The sequence below is a fragment of the Halichoeres trimaculatus genome, unplaced genomic scaffold (genome assembly GCF_033239565.1).
Source record: "Halichoeres trimaculatus isolate MK-OKI-2021-1 unplaced genomic scaffold, fHalTri1.1 fHalTri1_scaffold_20, whole genome shotgun sequence".
NCBI lineage: Eukaryota > Metazoa > Chordata > Actinopteri > Labriformes > Labridae > Halichoeres > Halichoeres trimaculatus.
In genome coordinates this window covers 14429929-14452846 of record NW_027437198.1, presented here as the reverse complement: position 1 = coordinate 14452846, position 22918 = coordinate 14429929, and the positions used below count along the sequence as shown (strand labels likewise).

Here is a 22918-nt window from a genome sequence, read left to right as displayed (position 1 = left end):
GTCTCCGAGTGAACTTGATACTCAAATCAGTGGCTGGCTGTGATGTGCAGGGCATCAAGGGGTCTGTGCAGAGCTCAGCCACTCACTGAACACTTGTCGACAGGTCTAATGAAAGTGGCCTTTTCCTCTGAGGCCTCTTTTTCATCAGCAGGGTCAAGGGTCACAGCCCAAGGCTGGCTGGCTGCTGAGCTGAGAAGGCACAGAGTTGGTGAGGAAAAAGGTAAGGGGGGTGGTATGAGGGCAGACAGAGGAGGGAGCAGTCAGGCACTGCTCAGCTCCCTGTGATGAGTTTCCTGTTTCCCTCTCCACTCTGAGTTCTCTCCCTCCTCAGTTTCCTCTCAGTGTTTCCTCACTCAAACATCAGACTTGCATTCCCTCACTCAGCAGGACTTCTTTCCTCCTCCCTCCCCTCTTTAAGCCCTTTCAGCACAGATGTGGTTGACTGAGTGAGTCCTCCCCTCTCCCCTCTCTCCTGGCCTCAGGCACATGAAAGGGGCCGCCGAGGGCCAATGGAGGGCCGGCGGGGTGTGGGGGCTATGTGAGGGCCCCAGACCCAGACACAACACAACACACAGCTCTGCAGGCCACCACAGCTGGGCTGGAATGTGACCTGTTACAGACTCCTCAGGCCCTGTGTGTGAAAGTGTACAGAGGAAGACGAGGAGGAAGAGGACATGGATGGAGGGATGAGCAGCACGCATATCATGAAGCAGAACATTTTCACTATTGTCCAAATCAACTTTATTCATTCAGCATTGTGTTCAGTAAAATTTTAAATGAGCTCTAAGTCTATAAAAAATATCTGTTCCTACTGGAGATAAATCGTAGACAATAAATACAAAGAACAGAAGTTCACACTCTGTAATATCAAAGAAAACTTATCAAAAAGGTTCCTGATGTAGAAAAAAAATGGAACCAAAGAGCTTATTGGATTCTGGTTCACAGACTGAGGCTTCAGATGGTTCAGACACAACATCTCTGCTCTGAGATCCTAAAAGAAATAAAGTAAATATAGCAATCATTATGAGCTACAGCTAACTGTGGGGTATAAGAGCATTAAATACAACACGTGGAGAGACAATCAGACTCTATTCTTCATCATGGTGAGCAGATATAAAGATTAAATACTGAGTAAAAGGTAAATGCAGACAGCGCCCACTAGATGTGGTCAAGGGAAGAGTCTGAATGCGGTTTAAGAGGAGCTACATGTTCTGAACCATGAGGACCAACATGAGAGCAGGTTTGCTGAGATCCTCTATGAACAGAGAGAGGAGTAAAGCTTCCAGGAAAACTCCAGAGTGAAGTTAAGCTGTAGTTTTAGTGTTTGCTTGCATTGGTCGGACTGGTGAGGTCACAGGAGCTTAAAAAAAACTCAAAGAACAACATCACAGACTGTAAAAGAGACAGAGTCTACTGGACAGCAGAGAAATCTTTCAGGAAGTCACAGGTCTTCTTGTGGACAATCTCACGCAGCTTTCTGATTTTGCGGGAACTGGAAGAACCAACGAAGCTGTCGGGCTGCAGCACTGCCATCCCGTTGTGGACGTCACCCATAATGATGAGCTGCCCGTTGGCGGTGGTGATGTTGGGACAAGGGCAGTTCCAGTCCATGTTCAGCAGAGTCACCTCCAGAGGCTCTTTACCAAAGAATCTCAGACCCATTTTCTCATCCTTCAGGATCTCCTCCACCGTCACCAGAGCGTGACCAGACTCCTGCTCCTCAGTGAGCTCGGTCACACGGCCCAGGATCACAAAGTCACTCTTACAGAAACTGTTGACCATCTTCCCCCGAGGCTTACATATCTTACAGTTGTGGTTCTTTGGAAAGGGACACATCTCTTCACACGCCTCTTTGGATTCAAAGTTGTTCTCATTTCCACCGCAGCCACCGAACACGAAGGACTGGCACTTTTTCAGCGTGCTGCTGTAGTACCAGCGGGGCTCGTAGGCCTTGCATGGCCCCTGGAGACTGGGGAGGCTGCAGGGAGCTGCCAGGTCTCCTCCACATGACAGCATGCAGGTCTCATAGGTATCGAAGTGGTTTCGGTTTTTGTTGCACTGACTGTACGTGAAGGTGAAGCAGTTGTTCCTCTTTGGCTCGTAGTACCAGCTCATGCTCTCCTCCCCACAGTCGTCTGTGTCCGGACTCTTCAGGCACTCTTCAGCTGGGAACGGCAGGTTGGTGGTGTTCCCGTCAGCAGCCTGACCCTTCGCCTCCTTACCAATCACAACCAGGGGGAAGTGCGCTGACACACTTCCTCCGACATTTCTTGCTGTGCATGTGTAGATGCCGGCGTCCTGGAGCTGAGCATTGTAAATGACCAGCTGGCCGATGTTGGTGACAACCACGTTTCCTCGCACGTGGTTGGGTCGCAGGATGGTGTTCTCTTTGCTCTTCTGCTGCTTCTCCCAGGTGATCTCTGGACGAGGTTTCCCTGACACCTCACACAGGAAGCTGGCTGTCTCTCCCACAAACACAGCCTGCTGGGTGGGGCCGCTGTGGATGGAGGGGAGCTGGATGTCTGCAGGGAGGGTGGTCTGGAGGGCTGTAGTGGGGTGTAAGGTGGTCTCTGCTGGGTTTGGACTGGTGTCCGGCCAGGTCAGGTGGTACCTGTAAGTAAGGTGAAGAAGAAATGAGTTATTCAGAAAAGGGCCGAGCCAGGGCTGGGATTTATCTGACATTAACAAACAGGAGCAAAACAAGACAAACTTTACCTCTGGAGAGCAAACACAGACAGTAGAGATCTAAAGTACTTAACATGTTACCTGCAGGTGACCTCAGAGATAGAGATACCCTTGGAACAGGCCTCTGCATCCATGTAGCACTTGTTGTAGTAAGTCATGCCGTCAGACGCACAAGTGAAGTGTGGTTCTCTTTCACAGCGGTCCCTGCACTTACACACAGGCTGACCGTCCCAGATGTCACACTCGGAGCCCTGCTGGGAGCACATGAACTTGTCACAGGTGGCGCCCCTCGGCATCCCCACGGGGCCCTTGTTGCCCTTAATGTCGATGTATCGAGCTGCCACACAGCTCTTGTTCCCGCAGACGTTGGGACAGCACTTCTCAAAGGACTCACAGTCCTGCAGTCAGAGACACACAGAGCTCATGTCCAGCACAGCAGCACCCTGACTTCAGCTTTTACAGTTTGGAGTAAAAAGTAGAGAAGAAGAGAAAGTCTACATATCTATAAAACCTTTCTATTAGAAATCAATCTAAATGATTTTAGATTAACTCTGCGGACATTTATCAGTGATGTATCATAAATGGTGCTGACACAAACAGCAGCCACTGGAAACTGAAACAGCCTGATTTTTGAAACATCCGGGTATGTTGACAAACTTATTTTTTACCATCAAACTGTCCCACAAAAATAAAACAGCAGTTTCCACTCACCTGGTCAGACTCACATTCGCGCATGCAGGTGCTCATCGCATCCACCCACAGGTTAGGGTTGAGGTCGTTTGGGCAAAGACCCGCGTGAGAGTACACCACCTTAGCCACAGACATGGGCATGGGCATCGCTCTCACCAGGCTGCGGTCCATGTAAAGGAGAGAAGTCAAGCATTGTCCCAGAAGAAACCAAATCCACCGAGGGAACAGCATCCACCACATGTCCACTGATATTGATCTCTGGCGCGCAACGGAGTGGAAAACAAAACTCCACGAGTTCCAGTTCGTTAAACAGTAACTTTAAATCCTGATGTAAAACTTTGGCTCTATTCTGTGACTGAGTGTCCGCTGCTGGAGTGAGCTGCAGCATGAAAAAGGCGCAGAGAGCAACGCGCGGGTACGGTCTCGGTGCGGAGAGCTCTCCAAGTTAGTCTCTGCACGTTTAATAGTAGCGGGAGATTAGTGGTGCTGTGAGCAAACCCACCTCACATCTATGAATTACAGTGGCCTGTCTAGTCGGACAGCAAATCCCAGCTGAGTTACAGTTATGATCAACTTAATTAAAGAAAAAAAAAAAAAAAACACCAGCAGCGAGCAGACTGCTGCTCTGAGGACTGGCGAGACACCTGTGCGTAACGCGCTGCAGCCTTAACCCTTAGCATGCAGAGCTGGGCAGGAGGATAAGCAGATACAGGCTGATTTTCCCCAGAATACCTGTTGATACAGCTTAAACATCACTGTTGTTTATCCTCTGTTCTGAAAATGATTAAAATGCTTCTTCTGTGGGAAAAAAGATACTTGTGAAGTTAAAGTTGTTCATGACAAGCACATTGTAAAAATCTGTCCCTGTGTGTGAAGAAACAGTCTGTGTCCAGAAGATGGCACCAGACTCAATCTGTGAGTTCCTCACGTCCTCTAAGCTTCACTGAGCTGGAGACAGGAGATTGTTAAATATATATATATATATATTTTAAATGAAAGTCACTTATTTTATACAAGATCACTGAAATAAATGAATAAATCTAATTTAATTAAAACATGAGCTGCCAGAGGGATGATGCTTTAATAGGACTGTGAAAACAGCAGCGTCTCCTCTAAACGCAGAGCTAATTGTCTGCTCAAGGCTTCCGTATCCATCAGTCTCATCCTCTCACAACACTGACTACCAGCACAGACAGCTCGGTGTCATGCTGAGAAAAACTGTTTTCTCTTAAAGTCAATTCCTGGAAGTGTTTAAGTGAAGAGAGCTTCAAACAAAAGCAAACAAACCCAGGGTCAGTTTGACTGAGAGGAGAGGATGAGGAGGGGGAGAGAAGGAGGAGAGGAGGAGAGGAAGAGAGGAGGAGGCCACGATTCAGAGCAAAAAACATCAGAGCATCGGACAAAGCTTTGATTCAGTAACACCACTGTAACATCACTCTTTCTGTGTGTGTGTGTGTGTGTGTGTGTGTGTGTGTGTGTGTGTGTGTGTGTGTGTGTGTGTGTGTGTGTGTGTATCAGTTGAGCTGTGAGTTTGGACTTTGTGCTTCTTGGGCTAATTTCCTGCTGAGTCAAAGAGGCCCAGTGCTCCAAACCCTGTGGTCTCAGTCTGGTCCGTGTCTGTAAGCCCTCTGAAAACACACACACACACACACACACACACACACACACACACACACACACACACACACACACACACACACACACACACACACACTCCTATGTGCACACTCTGAGTTCCACACAAACACACCATACCCATGAAGCTGTGTTTTCAGCTCGCCCACTCACCCCCTCAGGCCCTGCACCCCTAACCTTCACCCTGCAGACCCTACATTCCCAGCATAGCCGACAGTGGGGCTGCAGGGCGTGACCCACTGAATAAAGGCGCCCAGTGGACCCCACGCAGAGCGCCCCCATACGCTCTGTCTCACACACCGACTGTCTGCTAACAGACCTTGACATTGACCTCCTCTGTGCACCTCAGCCTCTCCCTGAGCTCCACCAAAACAACCCAACTCTGATAATTAATGCTTCCTAACATGAGACTCTTTGTGCTCCCCTGCTGTAGATTGGAAGTTTAAAAACTGTGAACAATATCATTCAAAACATCTTGTTAGCTTAACATTAACTCTCCTTTCTCCTCAGTATCTGAGGTTTAGTTAACATGCTGAGCTATGTTCAGTCTTTGTTCCACTAAATCTGACTTCTGTGGTTTCAGGAGCAGTGCAAATGATTCATGAGGAGGTCACAGAGTTTGTTAGAAATATTCATAGGTGTGTTTGTGTGTGTTTAGATAAGGAGCTCTGTATGTTAGATATGTGAATTATTCCTAAAGGAAAGAGGCTTTATGTGTACCATACTCCTGTACCTCTGGGTAATGTCGCCTTTGGCCTCCTGCTCTAAAGGCACTAAGAGGCTCCTGAGCACACCGGCCCTCAGCTCCTCTGGAGCTCGCCTGAGGCCTGGGAAGCCGGTGGAGCTGGCTCAAAACAATAGAGGTGTTATGACTGTTCATACTAATCTTATTATGAGTGTCTCATTCCAGAACAAAGGAGAGAGACACGTCCAGCCTCAGCAGGGCCCTAAGCTGATTCCTCTGTCTAGACACACACACAGCTACATGCCAGTGCACAGACATGCCGACAGTCACACTGACATGTTCGTATGCGTACATAAGCCCCATTCATCCTGTTTTAAGTTTTAAACACATGAAACTTTATCAGCACTCAACTCAGATTATGCAACATCTGGGCTCACCACATCGCAGCGTCGCAGGAACATCTGCTCTCCACATGAACACGTTTGTTCTTCATTTCACTGAGGAGCTGAGGATTTCACAGACTCTGCAGAGTGTCAGGATGACCATAACTTAGGTCCTGTTTATGTTCTTTAAATCACAGAGAGAGAGAACATAACAAAGAGTTCATGACAGAATGTACAACTCCAGCTTGTTGTGCAGATGCAGGTCAGATGTGAAGTGACTGGAACTGAAGACAAAACCACAGCTGGACAGAAGAACACCCGGCTCAAGCTGAGGCGAGTCTTGCTTCCTGGTAATGTTAGTGTCCATTAAAGGTGAAATCATCAGTGAGCAGCACTTAAACACTAAACTGTACATATTCTCACCGGCCACTTTATTAGGTACACCTTGCTAGTACCAGATCGGACCCCCTTTTGCCTTCAGAACTGCCTCAATCCTTTGTGGCATAAATTCAACAAGGTACTGGAAACATTCCTCTGAGAGTTTGGTTCATATTGACATGATAGCATCACGCAGTTGCTGCAGATTCGTCAGCTGAACGTCCATGATGAGAATCTCCTGTTCCACCACATCCCAAAGGTGCTCTATTGGATTGAGATCTGGGGACTGTGGAGGACATTTGAGTACAGTGAACTCATTGTCATGTTGAAGAAACCAGTCTGAGATGATTCCAGCTTTATGACATGGAGCGTTATCCTGCTGAAAGTAGCCATCAGAAGATGGGTACACTGTGCTCATAAAGGGATGGACATGGTCAGCAACAATACTCAGGTAGGCTGTGGACTTTAATCCATGATCAGTTGGTACTAAGGGCCCAAAGTGAGCCAAGAAAATATCCCCCACACCATTACACCACCAGCAGCAGCCTGAACCGTTGATACAAGGCAGGATGGATCCATGCTTTCATGTTGTTGACGCCAAATTCTGACCCTACCATCTGAATGTGGAGCAGAAATCCAGACTCATCAGACCAGGCAACGTTTTTCTAATCTTCTATTGTCCAGTTTTGGTGTTGCTGTGTGAATTGTAGCCTCAGTTTCCTGTTTTTAGCTGACAGGAGGGTCACCCGGTGTGGTCTTCTGCTGCTGTAGCCCATCTGCCTCAAGGTTGGACGTGTTGTGTGTTCAGAGATGCTCTTCTGCAGACCTCGGTTGTAACCAGTGGTTATTTGACTTACTGTTGCCTTTCTATCAGCTCCAACCAGTCTGTCCATTCTCCTCTGACCTCTGGCATCAACAAGACATTTTGGCCCACAGAACTGTCGCTCACTGGATATTTTCTCTTTTTGGACCATTCTCTGTAAACCCTAGAGATGGTTGTTGGTTAAAATCCCAGTAGATCAGCAGTTTCTGAAATACTCAGATCAGCCCGTCTGGCACCAACAACCATGCCACGTTCAAAGTCACTTAAATCACCTTTCTTACCCATTCTGATGCTCGGTTTGAACTGCAGCAGATCGTCTTAACCATGTCTACATGCTTAAATGCATTGAGTAGCTGCCATGTGATTGGCTGATTAGAAATTTGCGTTAAAAAGAAATTGAATAGGTGTACCTAATAAGGTGGCCGGTGAGTGTATATCATCAATATTTTGAGAAGTCAGTTTCATGAAAAAAAGAAACTAATTCTGGTGAAAATGTTCTGGATCAGAAACTTTAAAGTAGGTATGGGCGAGTACCAATACCAGTTATCGGTATCAGGCCGGTACCAGCCTTTTTTCAAGGTATCAGTACTCATGAAGGGTGCAGATACCAGCAGCAGATACTCTAGACAAGAAAATCTTACATCCAGCAAGTCCTCCTTGCCACTAGTTGCTGCGGTTTACCACCACGGCAAATGTGCGCCAGGTCCTGTTCAAACAACATGAATGAACCAAGGGCAGTTAACTGTTAACTGTTTTAATTTGCACTTTAGTTTACTTTAAAAAATACTTAAACTCTGACAGTTGCTAGTTTTATTGTGCACTTTTAATATATAATTTTTATTTATATTAGAATTTCTAAACTCAGAGAGAGTTGTTTGTGCATTATTTGGACTTAATGGCAGAGTGACTGTGCTGTCTTTGATCAAAATGATCCGTCACTGTTAATTGAAATTTTGTGTATCAAAGGTACTCATAGTATTGGTACTCGGTATCAGTGAGTAGTCAAGAGAGAGTTCTCGTACGGGTATGGGTCTGCATAAAAAGTGGTATCAAGCACCCCTACTTTAAGTCTTAATAAAATAATTCTTTCCGTATGCAGCTATATTTAAGCATTACACATTTGATTAATAAATAGAGGAAAAGTCAACCAGCAGACACAACTGTGGCAACCAGGTAAAGATTTTATTCCTCAAACTAAACTCTGTAATGTTACTTCTTAAGAATTTTCAGACCTGCTGGAGAAGTATCTATAAAAACTGAGGCAATGTTTGAGGTCTCCAGAAGGTTTCAGAATGCTTTATTCAGATTAAAGGAAACCGTTTTTAAGCAACCAACAGCTGGTATTTCTGGCGTCTAATGTTTGCTCTTTAGCTCCCTCTCGTGGCTTTCAGCTGTAAAAAAAAAAAAAAAAAACCTTTGGAGACCTCCACAGTGAAGCCTGTGGGCCTTATTTCAAATGTGTTTGAAGAAGAGAGCTTTAAGATCAAACTGTATGTTGTTGAATATTTCACACTCGGATCTTTATTTATAAAATCAATATGAGATCTGATGCTGATATTGTTAAAAAAATATTTTAAAGGCAAAACTGGAATATTGGCATATTGGATTTTATTTTGAAATATGTTGCATACAAACTGAAGAACTAGTATAAAAATGAACTGAAACACATAACTGTATAACCCAACTTTATTGTGAAAAACTTCTGTGTGTATTCAGGCCTGGTGTTTCATGGAGACTGTCTTGGAGGCTTTTGTTTCTACAAGATGTTCCTGCAGACTCATGCAGGTTCACAGACGGTTTAACCTGCTACATAAACCATGCTACAGATCTCTTTAACTGATGATATTCATGAGAGTTTAGGAGAAAAGAGGAAAAAGGAGATGGAGTAATTCACCATGCTTTATCAAAGACAGATACAAGTCTTAAGAACAGAAAAACACAAATTGAACAGTGCCTAGGGTTATTTTACAGAATGAACGGTTTATAAAAATATCAGACTCTGAATGCATAGGTTAAGTTAAACTGTATTCTGCTTTTCTAGAACAATAAGCAACCTCGCAACATGGTCGTCCCCTTTCTGAAGAAACAAATATCTTTAAAAAGAGCCTTTCAAACATGCTACTCTCACACCTCGCAGCAAAACACCCTGGAGGAGTCATTTCCCCTGCACACAGTCTCAACCAACATGCCTCCAACAAGTGGCATAGCTTCATAAAGCTTTGAACGTGGTGGGAACATTAAGAAGCACTCCGGTTTCCTTTCAGCTAACCTTCTCTCTCCGTCATTGCACTTGGCTTTAACAACAGCATCTCGGTTCTCTTCGTCCCGTCGCTGATCTCTTCCTCAAAGGTCAATTTTTGACACAAACACAAACAGGCCTAGTTGGTTATAAAAACATACCGATTAAAACAGATCATAAAACATAGAAACACAGTAAGAGCTTCAGGTGCACTCTGAACAGTAAACAGTTAGCACGGGGTCATTACCTTCTGGATTGTATGACGTGTTTAATGTCGGCCTCCTGCACCATACAGGAGATAAATGAGCCCCAGAATTATAACTAAAGAGGCGATGAAAGCAGCATGAACAGCATGACCTTTGACCTGTCACAGTCAGGTTAAACTCTTAACATACAGAATAAAAACACTGTAGTGTCAGACACAAATAAGTGTAAAACTAAAACTTAAATTATCACGACTCTGCTCTGGCACTAAGACTGAAGGCTTCTCAAGGATCTCTGTGATGCATTTAAAGAAACCAGGTCCTTAAGAGGAAGCACAGGAATCACAGAGTCACCCTCACGCAGACGTGTCCTCTCTGTTAGCACTGATTCTACTCTGAGTCGAAGAAGGCTGCACTCCTCTTTGAAGTAGTGATAGATCTTCTGCAGTTTGTTCCTTTGCTGGCTCGGTTAGTTTTTGGTTTTAAAGTCTAAGTCACAGTCGAAACGAAAAAACAGAGACTGAGCAAATAAGGCTGAACTCAGACGCGACTTCACTACGACTCTCTAAAGCACGTTAGATGATCTGAAATTATTACAAAAGAACTACAAAATAAATATTTCACAGTTATGTTAATGAACTGAAGCTCGCCCCCTGCAGAGCAGATAGGATTGTGCATTTTAGAAAATAAAAAAAACGAGTCCTTCTGTAATTTGCAGCACATTTATCTCTAAGGTAAATATCAAGATTCTGTCCCCAACCAACTAAAGCCACCTCCAACTAAACAAGTCTCCCCTGTTCCTCAGAGATTGAGGATGATTTCAACATGTTCAGATGTATGTGTGTGTGTGTCAGCTCTGTGTGATTAAAGAATGATTGGCCCACAAATTAAAGTCCTGTTAGTCCACACTCTGTGTGAGTCTGATCACCTCCCATCATATGAGGTCAGTGATAGACGCAGAGGTTTCTGCCTACAGCGTGTTAAAGTGTTCACACCAGCTTGTATGAGATAACTCTGTGGTCAGTTTGCTGTGTGTAGGTCCGCTGTGCTGCAAACTGAACTCTTCTGCATGTACTGGTCCTTGAGAGTTAAAGTCCTGTAAATCATTCCCATAATCCTCTGCTCCTCTTATCGGACTGTGTTCCTCTCTGACTGTAGTCCAGTCTAGGGATGAGTCCTTATAAGGCTATTGCAAAGTCCCATTTAAGTCTAGTCTGTAGGAAGACAAGCCAATGTCTCCCTCTGTCGTCCCCCCTGGAGCCTTGGCACAAAGTGCGGTTGGAGGAGAGAAGAGTTCAAGAGCGGAGCGAGGGGCCTGAATACTTTCTCACATAATCGAGGACACCATGCATCAGTAATCGCTTAGAGCTGGTAGGATACACTAAAGCTGCAGGAGGGCCAGAGGAGGACCGGAGGAGGACAATAGCTACAGAACTGCAAAAAACCAATCTCAGTTAGAAGTTGGCCAAACACCAAAGGCTGACAAGCTGTAACAAGAGACCTGGCGAGGCAAGTAGTAACGGTGGCTGGAGGGAAGCTACAGAAGCCCATCGTATGCAGCGAGACCTTGTGCTTCTGGCTGGGTTTAGTAGGTGAGGCGTGACGCCTTCATGTTGTAGCAGGGTCTGTCTGTGAGGCCTCCAGTCCCCGAGAACAGAGACAGCCCTTCTGCTTTCTCCAGCACAACCTCCAGCTCCTGGAAGTCCTGTAGCCGAGCCACATCTTTGTCCTGGACACAGGGAGAGGAGAGGGAATAGTCACATAAACAACAGATTCTACCACTGAGTGCAGATTATAATGAAGACAGTGTGCAGAGAGAACATCTGAAATGATGGAAGTAAAAATAAGAAAAACACAAGTATCATTTACCTTTCTCAGCATGGTGTTCGGCAGCTTGCGGATTTTCTCCACTTGCTCAGCACTGATGTCCAACTCACGGCAACACACCCTCAGGAGAGAGCGATAGGTGAGCTCCTGGCGGTCCAGCTCCACCTCGATAAAGTCATTCTCTCGTGCATTTGGGTTCTGGATACGCACTTTCAGCACCAACTCTGCAGAGGAGAATCAAATTGATACGCCCGTTTTGGCACAGAAACTGTGACTGAAAGTAACAAACTATGAATCCCTGATGTATCATAATACATGACAAGGGCTCACAGTAAACATGTTGGGGTATACAAGCATCAGCCTCTGGCTGCTCTTTCTTAATACTGAGAGAAAAACCTACACCCACAGTCAACTCTTTCTGGTTTGACACGCTGACTTATACAAGAGGCAAACAGGAAAGTCTTCATATCTTTGCTCCTCAGTTATCAGCTGATGACATAAAACATGTCTGACTCTGCACTGATTGTCTAATCACTTCATACACCAGAGGACACCTCAGGGCTTCATTACTTTAAACTGAGACGTAAATACAAGCAGCTTCTTGAACAAAGCTCTTCGTGTTTGTACAGTCTGAGGAAACGTTAAAAAAACATGAGAAATAGCATGTTAATAATTCATTAAATAAAAGCTGCTGGTAGGAGGTTTTTGGCCTTTTAGTACCTGCTAAACCAGGTCAATCATTCCATAAACTGACAGATAGAATTTTCTATACAGACAAAGTGAGTACTGAGCGTTTTTTAAATGTAAATCAGAAAAGAGAAGCCTTTCTCTTACCCTGCACATTAACAGGGAAGGTGCTGGTGAAGAAGAAGGGCTGGAAGGCTGGCATCGACCCCCCAGCCTGTCCGTAGCTCAGCTGCTGTGGGATGGACTGCTGCCTGCTCATGGTGGGGTTAGAACCTGCCATGGGGACCTGGCTGCTGCTGCCAAGCCCCGGGCTCTGTGAGGCCAGCGGAGGTGAGCACATGGTGCCGTTATGTGGCACTGTGTGCGGATAGTCAGCGTGGTTAACGAGGTGAGGCTCCACTGACAGGTCCATGGGTACTGTGCAGTTAACAACAGCATGGCTGTGGGAGGAGGAGGCAGGACCTGAGGACACGCCGTTTTGCTCACTTACAGGAATGAATTCAGCAGACTGGGCTTGGTTATGGATGGTGGAGTTGGGGGGTGGAGTTCCGCTGTCAGACACCAGGCTCTGTGGTTTCTGAGGCTCATGAGTTGGGGACAGAGAGGCTGTATCACTGTGTGTGTCATCAGTGAGTTCGGCAGAGCCGTTTTGTGTAAGGTGCTGGTCCAAGATGGCTTCGAGCTTGTTATCCATCTTGGAATAAATGAAGGGCGGATTAGACAGGTAGTTGGGGATGATTGGCAACTCAGGCTCCTTAACCTCAGGCACTTCTTCCACTTCAACTGCAGCAAAGAGCATCAAACAAGGGGATTATTTAAGAAAACAGGGAGCTCTTTACACACAAACATCACACATCAACAACACTCATGTATTAAAGAAGAATGTTTAAGACCTGATATCACAGGGAGAGAGAAAGTTAGAAATCTGTGTTTCACCTCCTAAAAGTCGTTTGATCTCTGGTTTAGATGTAAGCTGTGAGGCCAGCTCGTCTTTAGCTGTGAGGATGTCTTTGTCAGCTCCACAGCTCAGAAGGTAGGACACTATGTGCTTATGGTTCCTCTTGCATGCCCAGTGCAGGCACGTCCTACAGAGAAGGTTGAAGAGAAGATCAGTGATTTTTCCATATGTTAAGTTGAGCTTATTTCTTATATTTGATGTTCAAATCTGTACAGCGGAATGGTGTTTAATAACTCTGCTTAGCATCACACAGCATGTGTCTTGGCTCATTATAAGGGTTGCATAACAGAATGAAAGACATGAACTTTATCATCCCAGACCTTAAGTAGAGAGTTCAACTAGTGCACAATTATAAAGTAGGGTTTTTCTATTTACAGACCAAGAAAAATGACAGTCCAAGTTTTTAAAGTGAAGCTAACCTTAATTAATTCTTACACATTTCTGTCAGTCATCCTATAGTTTTGTATTCTATGAATTTCTTTTCTCTGCTGGGTTCACAGCCTGACAGTAACAGTCTGACATACTCAGATTAGTTTTGATCGAGAATATTATTGTTCTCCCGGTTGCCTCATTTCTGCATTCCAACTACTTTTCCAAATCGCTCATCTCATCATTCATTCTTTAATCAGGGTTGATACAGAAAACGGCACACCGGGCTGAGTAGCAAGTCTTGATATGTCAGATAAGATAAACAACGCACAACTTTAATGCCTTATTAGCTTTACTCAACTTTTCATAAAACGCCTTTCACGCAGCGAGAAAAAGAAGCAGTAACAACAAACACTCACCACCCGTTGATCTCATTCTGTGAGTTTACATTCACTCCACTTTCCACTAAGGTTCGCACTTCGTCGATGTCCCCGATGGCAGACGCCTCTCTCAGCCGCTCCTGCAGTTCTTTATCCAACGAAGCGGTGGACATTTTGGTACTCACAGCTAGCGTGGAAGGATCATAGGGCAAACAGGAACCTTTCGGATTAACCTGTCAATACTAATCGCCTAAAGATTATCCTGCCAATGTCCACTAAGAATAGACCTGCCAGATAGCATTAGCAACCGGCTAATCTTACCTACCTGCTAGCTTTAAGAGGTGTTAGCTTATAAAAGGTTTTTCTTAAGGAGTCCGTTGCTGATGCTCGGTGAATTTAAAGAGAAGCTTCAGTCTCCGACATCATTTTGAGTTGTTCGTTCACGTTTTAAACAGAAGCCCACAAAATGAGCACTCAGTCGAACAGCAAGCGGTGTGTCACAGCTTCGTGTTAGTGCTAACAGTCGGAAACACCACCGCCTCGTCGGGGGGCGTGTTTCGATGTAACACCAGTGAGGAAAAACAATAAAGGTTCCTCATTCCACCAGTTTTTGAGCAATATTAAATTTTTGTTAGAAATATGAATGGACACTTTAAAACAGTATCAATATATCGAGTTAACGGTTAACGTTGACTAAAATAATTAATCCTACACGAGATAATACCGTAAACTTTTTGTTTTTGTTTTTGTTTTTATAAATAATGTCACATTCACAAACTTTGAAAAAAAAAAAAAAAAAAAAACGTGTTTGATTTACAAAAATGCTTTTAAAAGAGAATAAACGGACTATTAAACAAGCACCCGTGAAGAGAGTACTGCATTGAACATCAAACTAAAATAAAATCTTTCAATGACATCAAAACGGTGAAAAGATTGTAATTTAATAACTTCTATGGATCTCCCATTGGGGAAGTTGATTTGTTACAGCAGCTGGAATGGAAGAAAAAACACAAATTGCAAAATGCAATGACAGAAAAAGGGACACCAATAAAAGCTACAAATGAAATAATTTACAATATGTACAACTTAAATACAAACATTTAGAGTAATATCAGCTATGAGTATGGTAGGAAATGTGAAATGGTGCTATGAGTGGCATAATAGTACTATAATACACATGTGAGTCGAGTTATGTTAGTATCAGTTAGAGGTGTTGAAAGTGTAAAAATTACATGTTTTGAAACCGTATAAAACAGCGATGAGTCCTCCTTTTTAATTAGAATGATGTCTCCACCTTGACCGTTGGACATAACTTGACTTCATGATGACTTAGTTTGTCAACCATAGTGTGTGTAAAAAATGTGCAAACTTAAAAGTCCGATGTATTGTTCTCGTCCTTTGCTGAATTTTGTATTTATTTATTTATTTATTTATTTATTTATTTATTTATTTTGTTTACTCAATTAAACTCATTTTGATGTAATGTAACTGTTACTGTATGTTTCATTATAAAGCAAAAAATTAAACTAAATAACATTACAAACTTGTGTTTCCGTGTCAGAGGTCGGAGCAGCTGGATGCTGGATGTTGGACATAAACGGGCGTTGGAACATCGTTCGCCATTTTGATTATAAGCTCCCCCTGCGCGCGGTAAATGGTGTGTTCAGGCTAATAGGGAGTCATCGTAGTTCTTTGAATATAGGCGATATTCATCTCTGTCAAAATGCTTTCCGCAGCCCAGCTACTCGACGAGTTAATGGGCCGGGACAGAAACTTGGCTCCAGATGAAAAACGATCCAACGTGCGGTGGGACGACGAGAGCGTAAGTTAGCATTAAAGCTAATGTTAGCCTAGCTGGTTTGATAAGTTCAGTAATATTGGTATGCCTGGGGTAATAGAAATATGGCCCATAGGGTCTGCCAGAATTGAACCTATTACACAAGCCAGGAAAAGTAAAGAACTGAAGGAATTAACTTTACAGGAAGGAACGGTTTTGTGACTGCTTGGGTAAGCTTCTCAGGGCAACGAGCACCAGTTAGCGTATGCCATAAACGTTACACTGCAGGTCTAAATCGTTGCCAACGACTTACTAATATTCCATTACTGTTGGGTCCTTGATGCTGCCATCAGCCTTAAGTTACTTAATGTTTAGGTCTGTTTATGGAATATTGCCTTGGTTGAGTGTCGTTAGAGCTCTAAATGTAAACTTAGCACGTGATATACCCGGTACGTACATTTTCCGATTTAAAGCGTAACCAGTACCCAGATTGTTGGGTCTTTGACTATTATTTAATCTCTAACTGTAATTTCAATCGTATTGACCACGGCCTGGATGTAGTGCTGTAGAACTGCTGCTGGACGGTGGTTGCAGGGCATCTGAAAGCTTTACTTCATCATTATAAAATGAGAAAAGAAAGTTTAAAGTAAAAGGGTTGCAGCACTGTAAGATTCAAGACTGGAGAACAGTGGCCTTACTGGAAGACTGCAGTAGTCTTTACAGAGTTCTGGGTCAGGTGCGAGGTATATCTAAAAAGCAGTGAAGTGTATGGAAAGACAAACGAACTCGAGAACTCACCAGAATATTTTAAAAAGATACAACTGTCACAAACTGCTTTAAAGAATCATACCATATTTAACTTAAAAATACTTATAATCACTGATTTTATGTAAGGCACCATATAGTATATGTATTGTAGGTTGAATGACAATACCATAGTATGTTTTGTCATTCAACACTTATCTTAAAGAATAACTTTTTTTCTGGAATAACAATTTTTCCCCATCTTCAAACAGGTCTGTCGATACTATCTGTGTGGATTCTGTCCAGCAGAACTCTTCACAAACACCCGTTCTGACCTGGGTAGGGAACTGAAAACTGTAAACAGATGTTTTTACACTTACACTGGAAAGCAAATTCAGTTAATCTAGAATATGCATTCTTTCACAGGACCTTGTGAGAAAATCCACGATGAGAACTTGAGAATAACGTAAGTTCTAATCATTTTTCTGACATTGTTTGATTGTGGTTATGTTTCCAGCTCATGAACCAGCTATATTTCATTCTCTGCAGATATGAGAAGAGCTCTCGGTTCATGAAGGAGGGATACGAGCGAGACTTCCTGCGCTACCTGCAGTCTCTCCTCGCAGAGGTGGAAAGGCGGATTCGTAGAGGTCATGCCCGACTTGCACTTTCCCAGGCCCAACAGAATGCAGGGGTTTGTGATTTGGAATAATCTTGTTGTTCTGTCACTGCTTGTTTTTGCTGCTATGATCCCTTTGTTAACAAGATTAAAAACATGCTGGTCTTGGCATCTTTGATCTCTCAGTATGATGCACATCTTGAACTTAAAGGAATATTTATGTCCTGCAGGGTCCTGGTCCATCAGGGAAGAATGAGGAGAAGGCCCAGGTTCTAACAGAAAAGATTGAAGACCTGGTTGTACAGGTGAGTAGTATTATTATTCATGCAGGTCTGTCACACTTCTTTGTCGGACCACAGCAATTACATTGTATGGTATGACAGTACACAACGGAATTTTCATTACGTCACAAAAGCCGCATTTACACCAAGCAGTTCAGTTCCGTTCATTTCGGTTTGGTACAGCTAAACCTGATCCCGTTTGCGTTTCCACAGCAAATTGTGCCCCCTCATGGTAGGCGGCGTGTAAGCCGGGTGCCAAAAGCTGCATCTGTTAAATAATAGTGCGACGCCATGGCAGCACGACACTGTACCTCGCTAAATCCAACGCAGAAGAAAAATGCAACACAGTAAACAAAGAGCAACGATAGAAGACATCCAGCATTTCATCTACTTTGTGATCAGCATGTGGCTCTTTGATACAAAGTGCTATCAAACTTCATTTTAGAGAAGACTGTGTGCCAACAGGAGAAATGCAGCCACTGTCACACGGAAAGTGACGATTCTTTCGACCAATCAACAGTCTGCAGTGCTGTAGCTCCACCAAGATCGGATCGGTTAAGTCTGGCACCTTTACAGAAGGGTGCCAAAAAGTGGGACGGCTCATCTCGGTTATTTGGGGATCTGCACCAGTATTAGTCAGTGAAACGCTGTGCCGAGAAGAACCAAACTCAACCGCTTGGTGGAAACGGTGCTATGGATTTCTACCAGTGATTCGACTGATCAGTATTCTCTGTGGTTTTGCTTTTGTTCAGATTGAGGAGCTGGGATCAGAGGGCAGAGTGGAGGAGGCCCAGGGAATGATGAAGCTGGTGGAGCAGCTCAAAGAGGAGAGGGAGCTGCTCAGTTCCACCCCCTCGGTGAGTCTCCAAGGCTCTTCTTCTCTAAGTTTTACTGTCAAAAGAACATGTTTAATTCATTAACGACTCCTTTCAGACAATCGAGAGCTTTGCAGCCCAGGAGAAACAGATGGAGGTCTGTGAGGTGTGTGGGGCCTTTCTCATTGTGGGGGATGCACAGTCGCGAGTGGACGACCACTTAATGGGCAAACAGCATATGGGCTATGCCAAGATCAAATCCACTGTGGAGGAGCTCAAGGTAAGACGATTTCAGACAAACAGAATCTGTTTGGGATGAATGAGACGATCTGTCCCATTTTTGAAACTTTGATTTCATCAGAGTTAATCTTGCTTTAGGAGAAACTGCGTCGCCGTTCCGAAGAGCCCCCGGGTGAAACCCCTGCACTGAAGAAGGATCGAGAGGACCGGGAGCGTGAAAGGGAGGAGAGGGAGAAAAAGCGCAAAGAGGAGGAAGAGAAGGAGAAAGAGCGCGAGAAGGAGCGAGAGAAGGAGAGAGAAAGAGAAAGAGAGAGGGAAAGGGAGCGGGAGCGTGACAGGGAGCGGGATAGAGACCGGGACAGGGACAGGGATCGCGACAGAGACAGGAGGTCACGGCGAAGCCACTCCAACAGCCGTCACTCCAGCAGAGCATCAGACAGGAAACGGAGCAGATCCCGAGACCGGCGAAGGTCCAGGAGCAGAGACAAGGAGAGGGAGCGAGAGCGCAAACGCAGCAGGTACGATCAGCTGTTAAACACCATTTAGCCCCGTTTTTTACAGCAGCATCGTGTCAGAGTGCCCAACTGACCTGTGAGATGGATGGCTCTCATGGTTCTTTTTCTCCATTTCTTGCAGGAGCAGGGACAGGGACAGAGACAGGAGGCGCAGCCGGGACCGCTCAGACAGAAAGCGCCGCTCCCGCAGCCGAGAGCGGAGGAGGTCACGCAGCTCGGATCGCAAATCTCACCGCCACCGCAGCCGCAGCAAGGACAGGGAGAAGGAGAGGGACAGAGACCGGGACAGAGAACGGGACAGAGACCGGGACAAAGAGAGGTCATCAAAAGACAAAGGTGAGGATTCAGAGGGTTTTAGACGTGAATATTTACAAACACTGGTTGATCTGGACTTACCTATGTTTATTGACATGTGTCTTCTTTTCAGATCGTAAGGTGACAGAGGAGAGGAGCAGCTCTAAGAAAGACAAACACTCAGACAGCGATGCAGCCACGATCAAGGCTTCATCGGAAGCGGATCCCATGGAGACGGAGGCGGCTGCCTCGTCCCCTCTGCTTAACGGCCAGCAAGAGCTCCTCCATTCTGAAGGTGACACTCAGTCCAATTAAAACTGATCTGATAGGACCTCAGATCAGGCTCAGGTAAGTGCGGCCTCCTCCCTGCTCCCCCTGGCTCTAAACCCCTCCCACACCTCTACCTCCCTTCCCCTCCCTCCCTCTCTCCCTACCTCCCCCTTCCAGTTTGAGTTCAGTTCACTGCTTATGATTTTTTCTTATGTACTGTGTGCATATATCTTTATCCTGTTTTCAAATAGTGCATCATAAGTATGCACTGAAGATGAAGGACTAGGCCCGATGAGTGAGAAGAAAGTAGAAAACATTCACACAAAGCCCAGAGGGAAAGACCAGTGTAGCCCTGAGCAAACATGCCCGGAGGTACCCTCGTTTTGTATATGGGTTTAGAGATGTTTTTGTCTTTGTGGGTAAGATGGCAGAAAAGGTATTAACCAGTCAAACCCAGTTTCCTGCCTGTATTACCCTGTTTTTAATTTCTTTTCTTTATTCTTTGTTTTGAATTTAAATTAGGAAAATGTTCTGATTTTCTTTGCTGAGGGAGAGAAGTCTGTGTGTCTGCACGTTGACGGGGATTCCTCCTGCTCACATGTAAACACACAGACATGTTCCAGCTGTAGCCAGAGCTGTATGTGTTAAAAAAGAAAAACAAGCCTTTTTATTTTACCCTCATCATTTCTCAAATGCCATGGATTTGTTGTCCAGCTTCCTGTGCCTGATAATTCCATGCAGTGTGTGTGTTTTTGGGGCATTACGTAACTGGAGGGTAGGGTTTATCGAATGAATTGCAGCTGACTTCCATACCTCACACAGCGTTGGTGTTGTGAGCGAGACCACATGAGAAAAGGGCAAATTAAAAATCATGGATACTCTCTGACTGTCAAACTGTGCAGGTACTCACCCCAGGTACTCCTTTCTCTACCCACATCCATTTCTGAATGCTGTTGCCTGTCAGAAATAACTGTACTGTACTTCTCCAAAACATCAACTTAAAAGCTTGATTGTGCATATTTTAATGTTCTTTCATTTTTATATTAACTTTCAGACTTGTTTGAAAAGGTTGTTGTAGAAATGCCAGAAAAAAACATTTTAAGAAGCAGCTGAGAGACACCAGGCAGCCTGTTTGATACGCCTAAGCCAACAGCTGAAGTTTAAGCCTTAAAGTTTGGACGTGGGATTTTAAATGCCGTCTGAATGTAGCTGTGTGTGTGCGTGTGTGTTTTCATTAGCTTTAATCTGTTATGAACTGAAGCACTTTAGCATTGGTGTTGAGGATATCAAACAGGTTTGCTGCTGGTAAAAAAAATAGCAATCAAACCTTTTATTTAAGATTTTTAGAGCCACCTTTTGAAGGTAGTCGAGTAAAAATGAAGTGTTATTAACCTATCAGGTTATCTGTGCATCAGTGTGTCTTGTTTCCAACCAACACTCTCCTCTGTGCTTAAATTGAGGGATGTTTCTGACCTGTGTTTGTAAATGCTAGCATTGCTCATGCAGCAGCACTTGTTGCTCGAAGCTCATGTTGCGGGATCTTTGCTAACGTTCCATTTTGTGAACATTTTTTGCTCGGCAGGGGAAGCTGGGATACCTGGGGGAGGAAGAAGTGGAAGAGTGCAACCCATCCTTACCCTGAAGCGGACACTACGCTGCTTAAAAACAAGGTGAACCACAAATGTGTAGTGGCTTATCTAAAAAAAAAAAAAAAAAAAAAATCAACATACATGTGAAAATGAAAGTTCATGTTCCCTTACCTGTTCCCCGACAGCGATAGTTGTGGTTCATCTGATGTATTTCTTGGTCTTGATGTCACCCAGGCATCGTTTTTAAAACCAAACTTAGAGGAGAGAGTCATTCTGAGTTTTTGTGTTCTTCTCTTCAAATCTCTACACATCCTCCTTGTTTCTGACATTTAGTGAAAATGAAATAAAACCAGTGCTTGTGCTTTGTTTTGGGTTGTCAGGTGTCACTTCCTGAGCTTCTTTTTTTTAAGGTTATTGAACGCGTATGTACAATGTTGGTCCTGTGAGAGGGCGTGTCTCTTTTCTCCTTCACATAGAGCTCACAAATGATCGCTCCCCTCACTGTAAAATATTCTGATTTCATTTTGATCAAAAGACTGAAAACTTGTTTAAGTTTGCTCTGCTTTTACTGTCCATGTTGTCTCAATGAATAAAAAGTAAAATCACGGTGTTGTCTGCTTGTTATTATAAATGTTGTTGTGTTATTACTGATATTATTCATTATTTACTTACACATTTTTGAGTTTGAATCCATTAACCTAAGACGGTTGAATTATCGTGCAGCCTTGAAACCTTTCTGTATCCTGATCAGCTTTAAATCCAGATACTTTCCTCTTATACTCATCCTCCACATGAGTCCCCCCCCCCCCATTTCCGACCTTTTCTTTCGATGCGCCTGTGGAGAAAGCTGCAGGAGTTTCTTTGAGGTCATCATTTGAGTGTAATTAATAGCTACCGTACAGAGAACCCCGGGTCAATCTGTAAGACACAGACTGAGATGTGATCAGAGAGGCAGGTTGCAGAAATACATCAAAAAAATTCACTGCAAAGTGTTGAAGAATGATGTGCACAAATCTTTTAACTAAATACCCTCAGCATCAGAGAAGGAAGCGCATGAGGACATATTAAAGCAGTGTTTAAATGCCTCACAAGCACTTTTCTACTTAGGCATAGCCCAGGTGTGCATTTATAAACTGGTTGTGATTCAATACCCTCTGGCTTCTCTGTTTTGTCACATATGTTCATCCCTGTCCTTTGGGAAATACCATTTCCACTTAGTCTCAGTAGAAACAATAAATAGTGTGAGGGATTTGTGTACCATGGAGCCAAATTACCATCAGATCACACATAATCGAGGGTAACTGTCCCAGCTGTGACCTCTGCTCTTCTCAGCCTCTATCTCCCTCTCTTGTGAGCACTCAAACCTGCAGAGGAGGTGTCCTCTTCCCGCTCTCTGTCCCTGAACACTGAGGAAGCAGCTGGGCTTCAGATGGTTTGTTAACTTTTGGGACAGATGCCGGAACAATGAAGCAGAGAGGAGAGTCAGGTGGAGTGAGGAGGAAGGTGGGCTAAAACCCGGCAGGGAGGAGGAGGAGAGGAGGAGGGTTTAGAATTAATTCTGTAAATTGTTAGGATGTAAACTTGTAATAGCATTTCTGACCAGGAGGAGGCAGTATGCTCCTGGTTTTGGAGGAAGGATGCTTCAGAGGCATCACAGCGGTGTAGATCCCGTTTCCTGTCTGATACATCATGCTTGTTCTGCATGTTTATTCACACACAGGAGCAGCAGTATCCCTGAGAGTCGTAACTCTTTCTCAACAGGGCTGCAGCATTAACATCACATCCTCTCTGCAGCCGCTGTGTGTTCATCCCATTAGAAAACAGGATTTCCC

General features: G+C 44.3%; 3 protein-coding genes across 3 annotated transcripts; 1 reads left to right on the top strand and 2 right to left on the bottom strand.

The window, feature by feature from the left end:
• Positions 1-777: 777 nt before the first annotated feature.
• On the bottom strand, positions 778-3937 carry wfikkn2a (info WAP, follistatin/kazal, immunoglobulin, kunitz and netrin domain containing 2a). Its single transcript, XM_074696835.1, has 3 exons — positions 3397-3937; positions 2767-3083; positions 778-2611 (listed from the first exon to the last, which is right to left on the bottom strand). The coding sequence occupies exons 1-3, from the start codon at positions 3613-3615 to the stop codon at positions 1411-1413; spliced, it is 1737 nt and encodes a 578-aa protein (XP_074552936.1). The 5' UTR covers positions 3616-3937; the 3' UTR covers positions 778-1410.
• A 6471-nt stretch (positions 3938-10408) lies between these two features.
• ankrd40 (ankyrin repeat domain 40) lies at positions 10409-14516 on the bottom strand. Its single transcript, XM_074697222.1, has 6 exons — positions 14268-14516; positions 13982-14129; positions 13172-13320; positions 12383-13018; positions 11591-11772; positions 10409-11450 (listed from the first exon to the last, which is right to left on the bottom strand). The coding sequence occupies exons 2-6, from the start codon at positions 14113-14115 to the stop codon at positions 11307-11309; spliced, it is 1245 nt and encodes a 414-aa protein (XP_074553323.1). The 5' UTR covers positions 14116-14129; positions 14268-14516; the 3' UTR covers positions 10409-11306.
• A 1007-nt stretch (positions 14517-15523) lies between these two features.
• luc7l3 (LUC7-like 3 pre-mRNA splicing factor) lies at positions 15524-21672 on the top strand. The gene is made up of 11 exons (XM_074697142.1): positions 15524-15764; positions 16736-16802; positions 16890-16929; positions 17013-17157; positions 17313-17387; positions 18116-18220; positions 18297-18458; positions 18557-18936; positions 19055-19269; positions 19361-19575; positions 21080-21672. Exons 1-10 carry the CDS (start codon positions 15666-15668, stop codon positions 19540-19542), a joined length of 1470 nt encoding a protein of 489 aa, XP_074553243.1. The 5' UTR covers positions 15524-15665; the 3' UTR covers positions 19543-19575; positions 21080-21672.
• The last annotated feature ends 1246 nt before the right edge of the window (positions 21673-22918 follow it).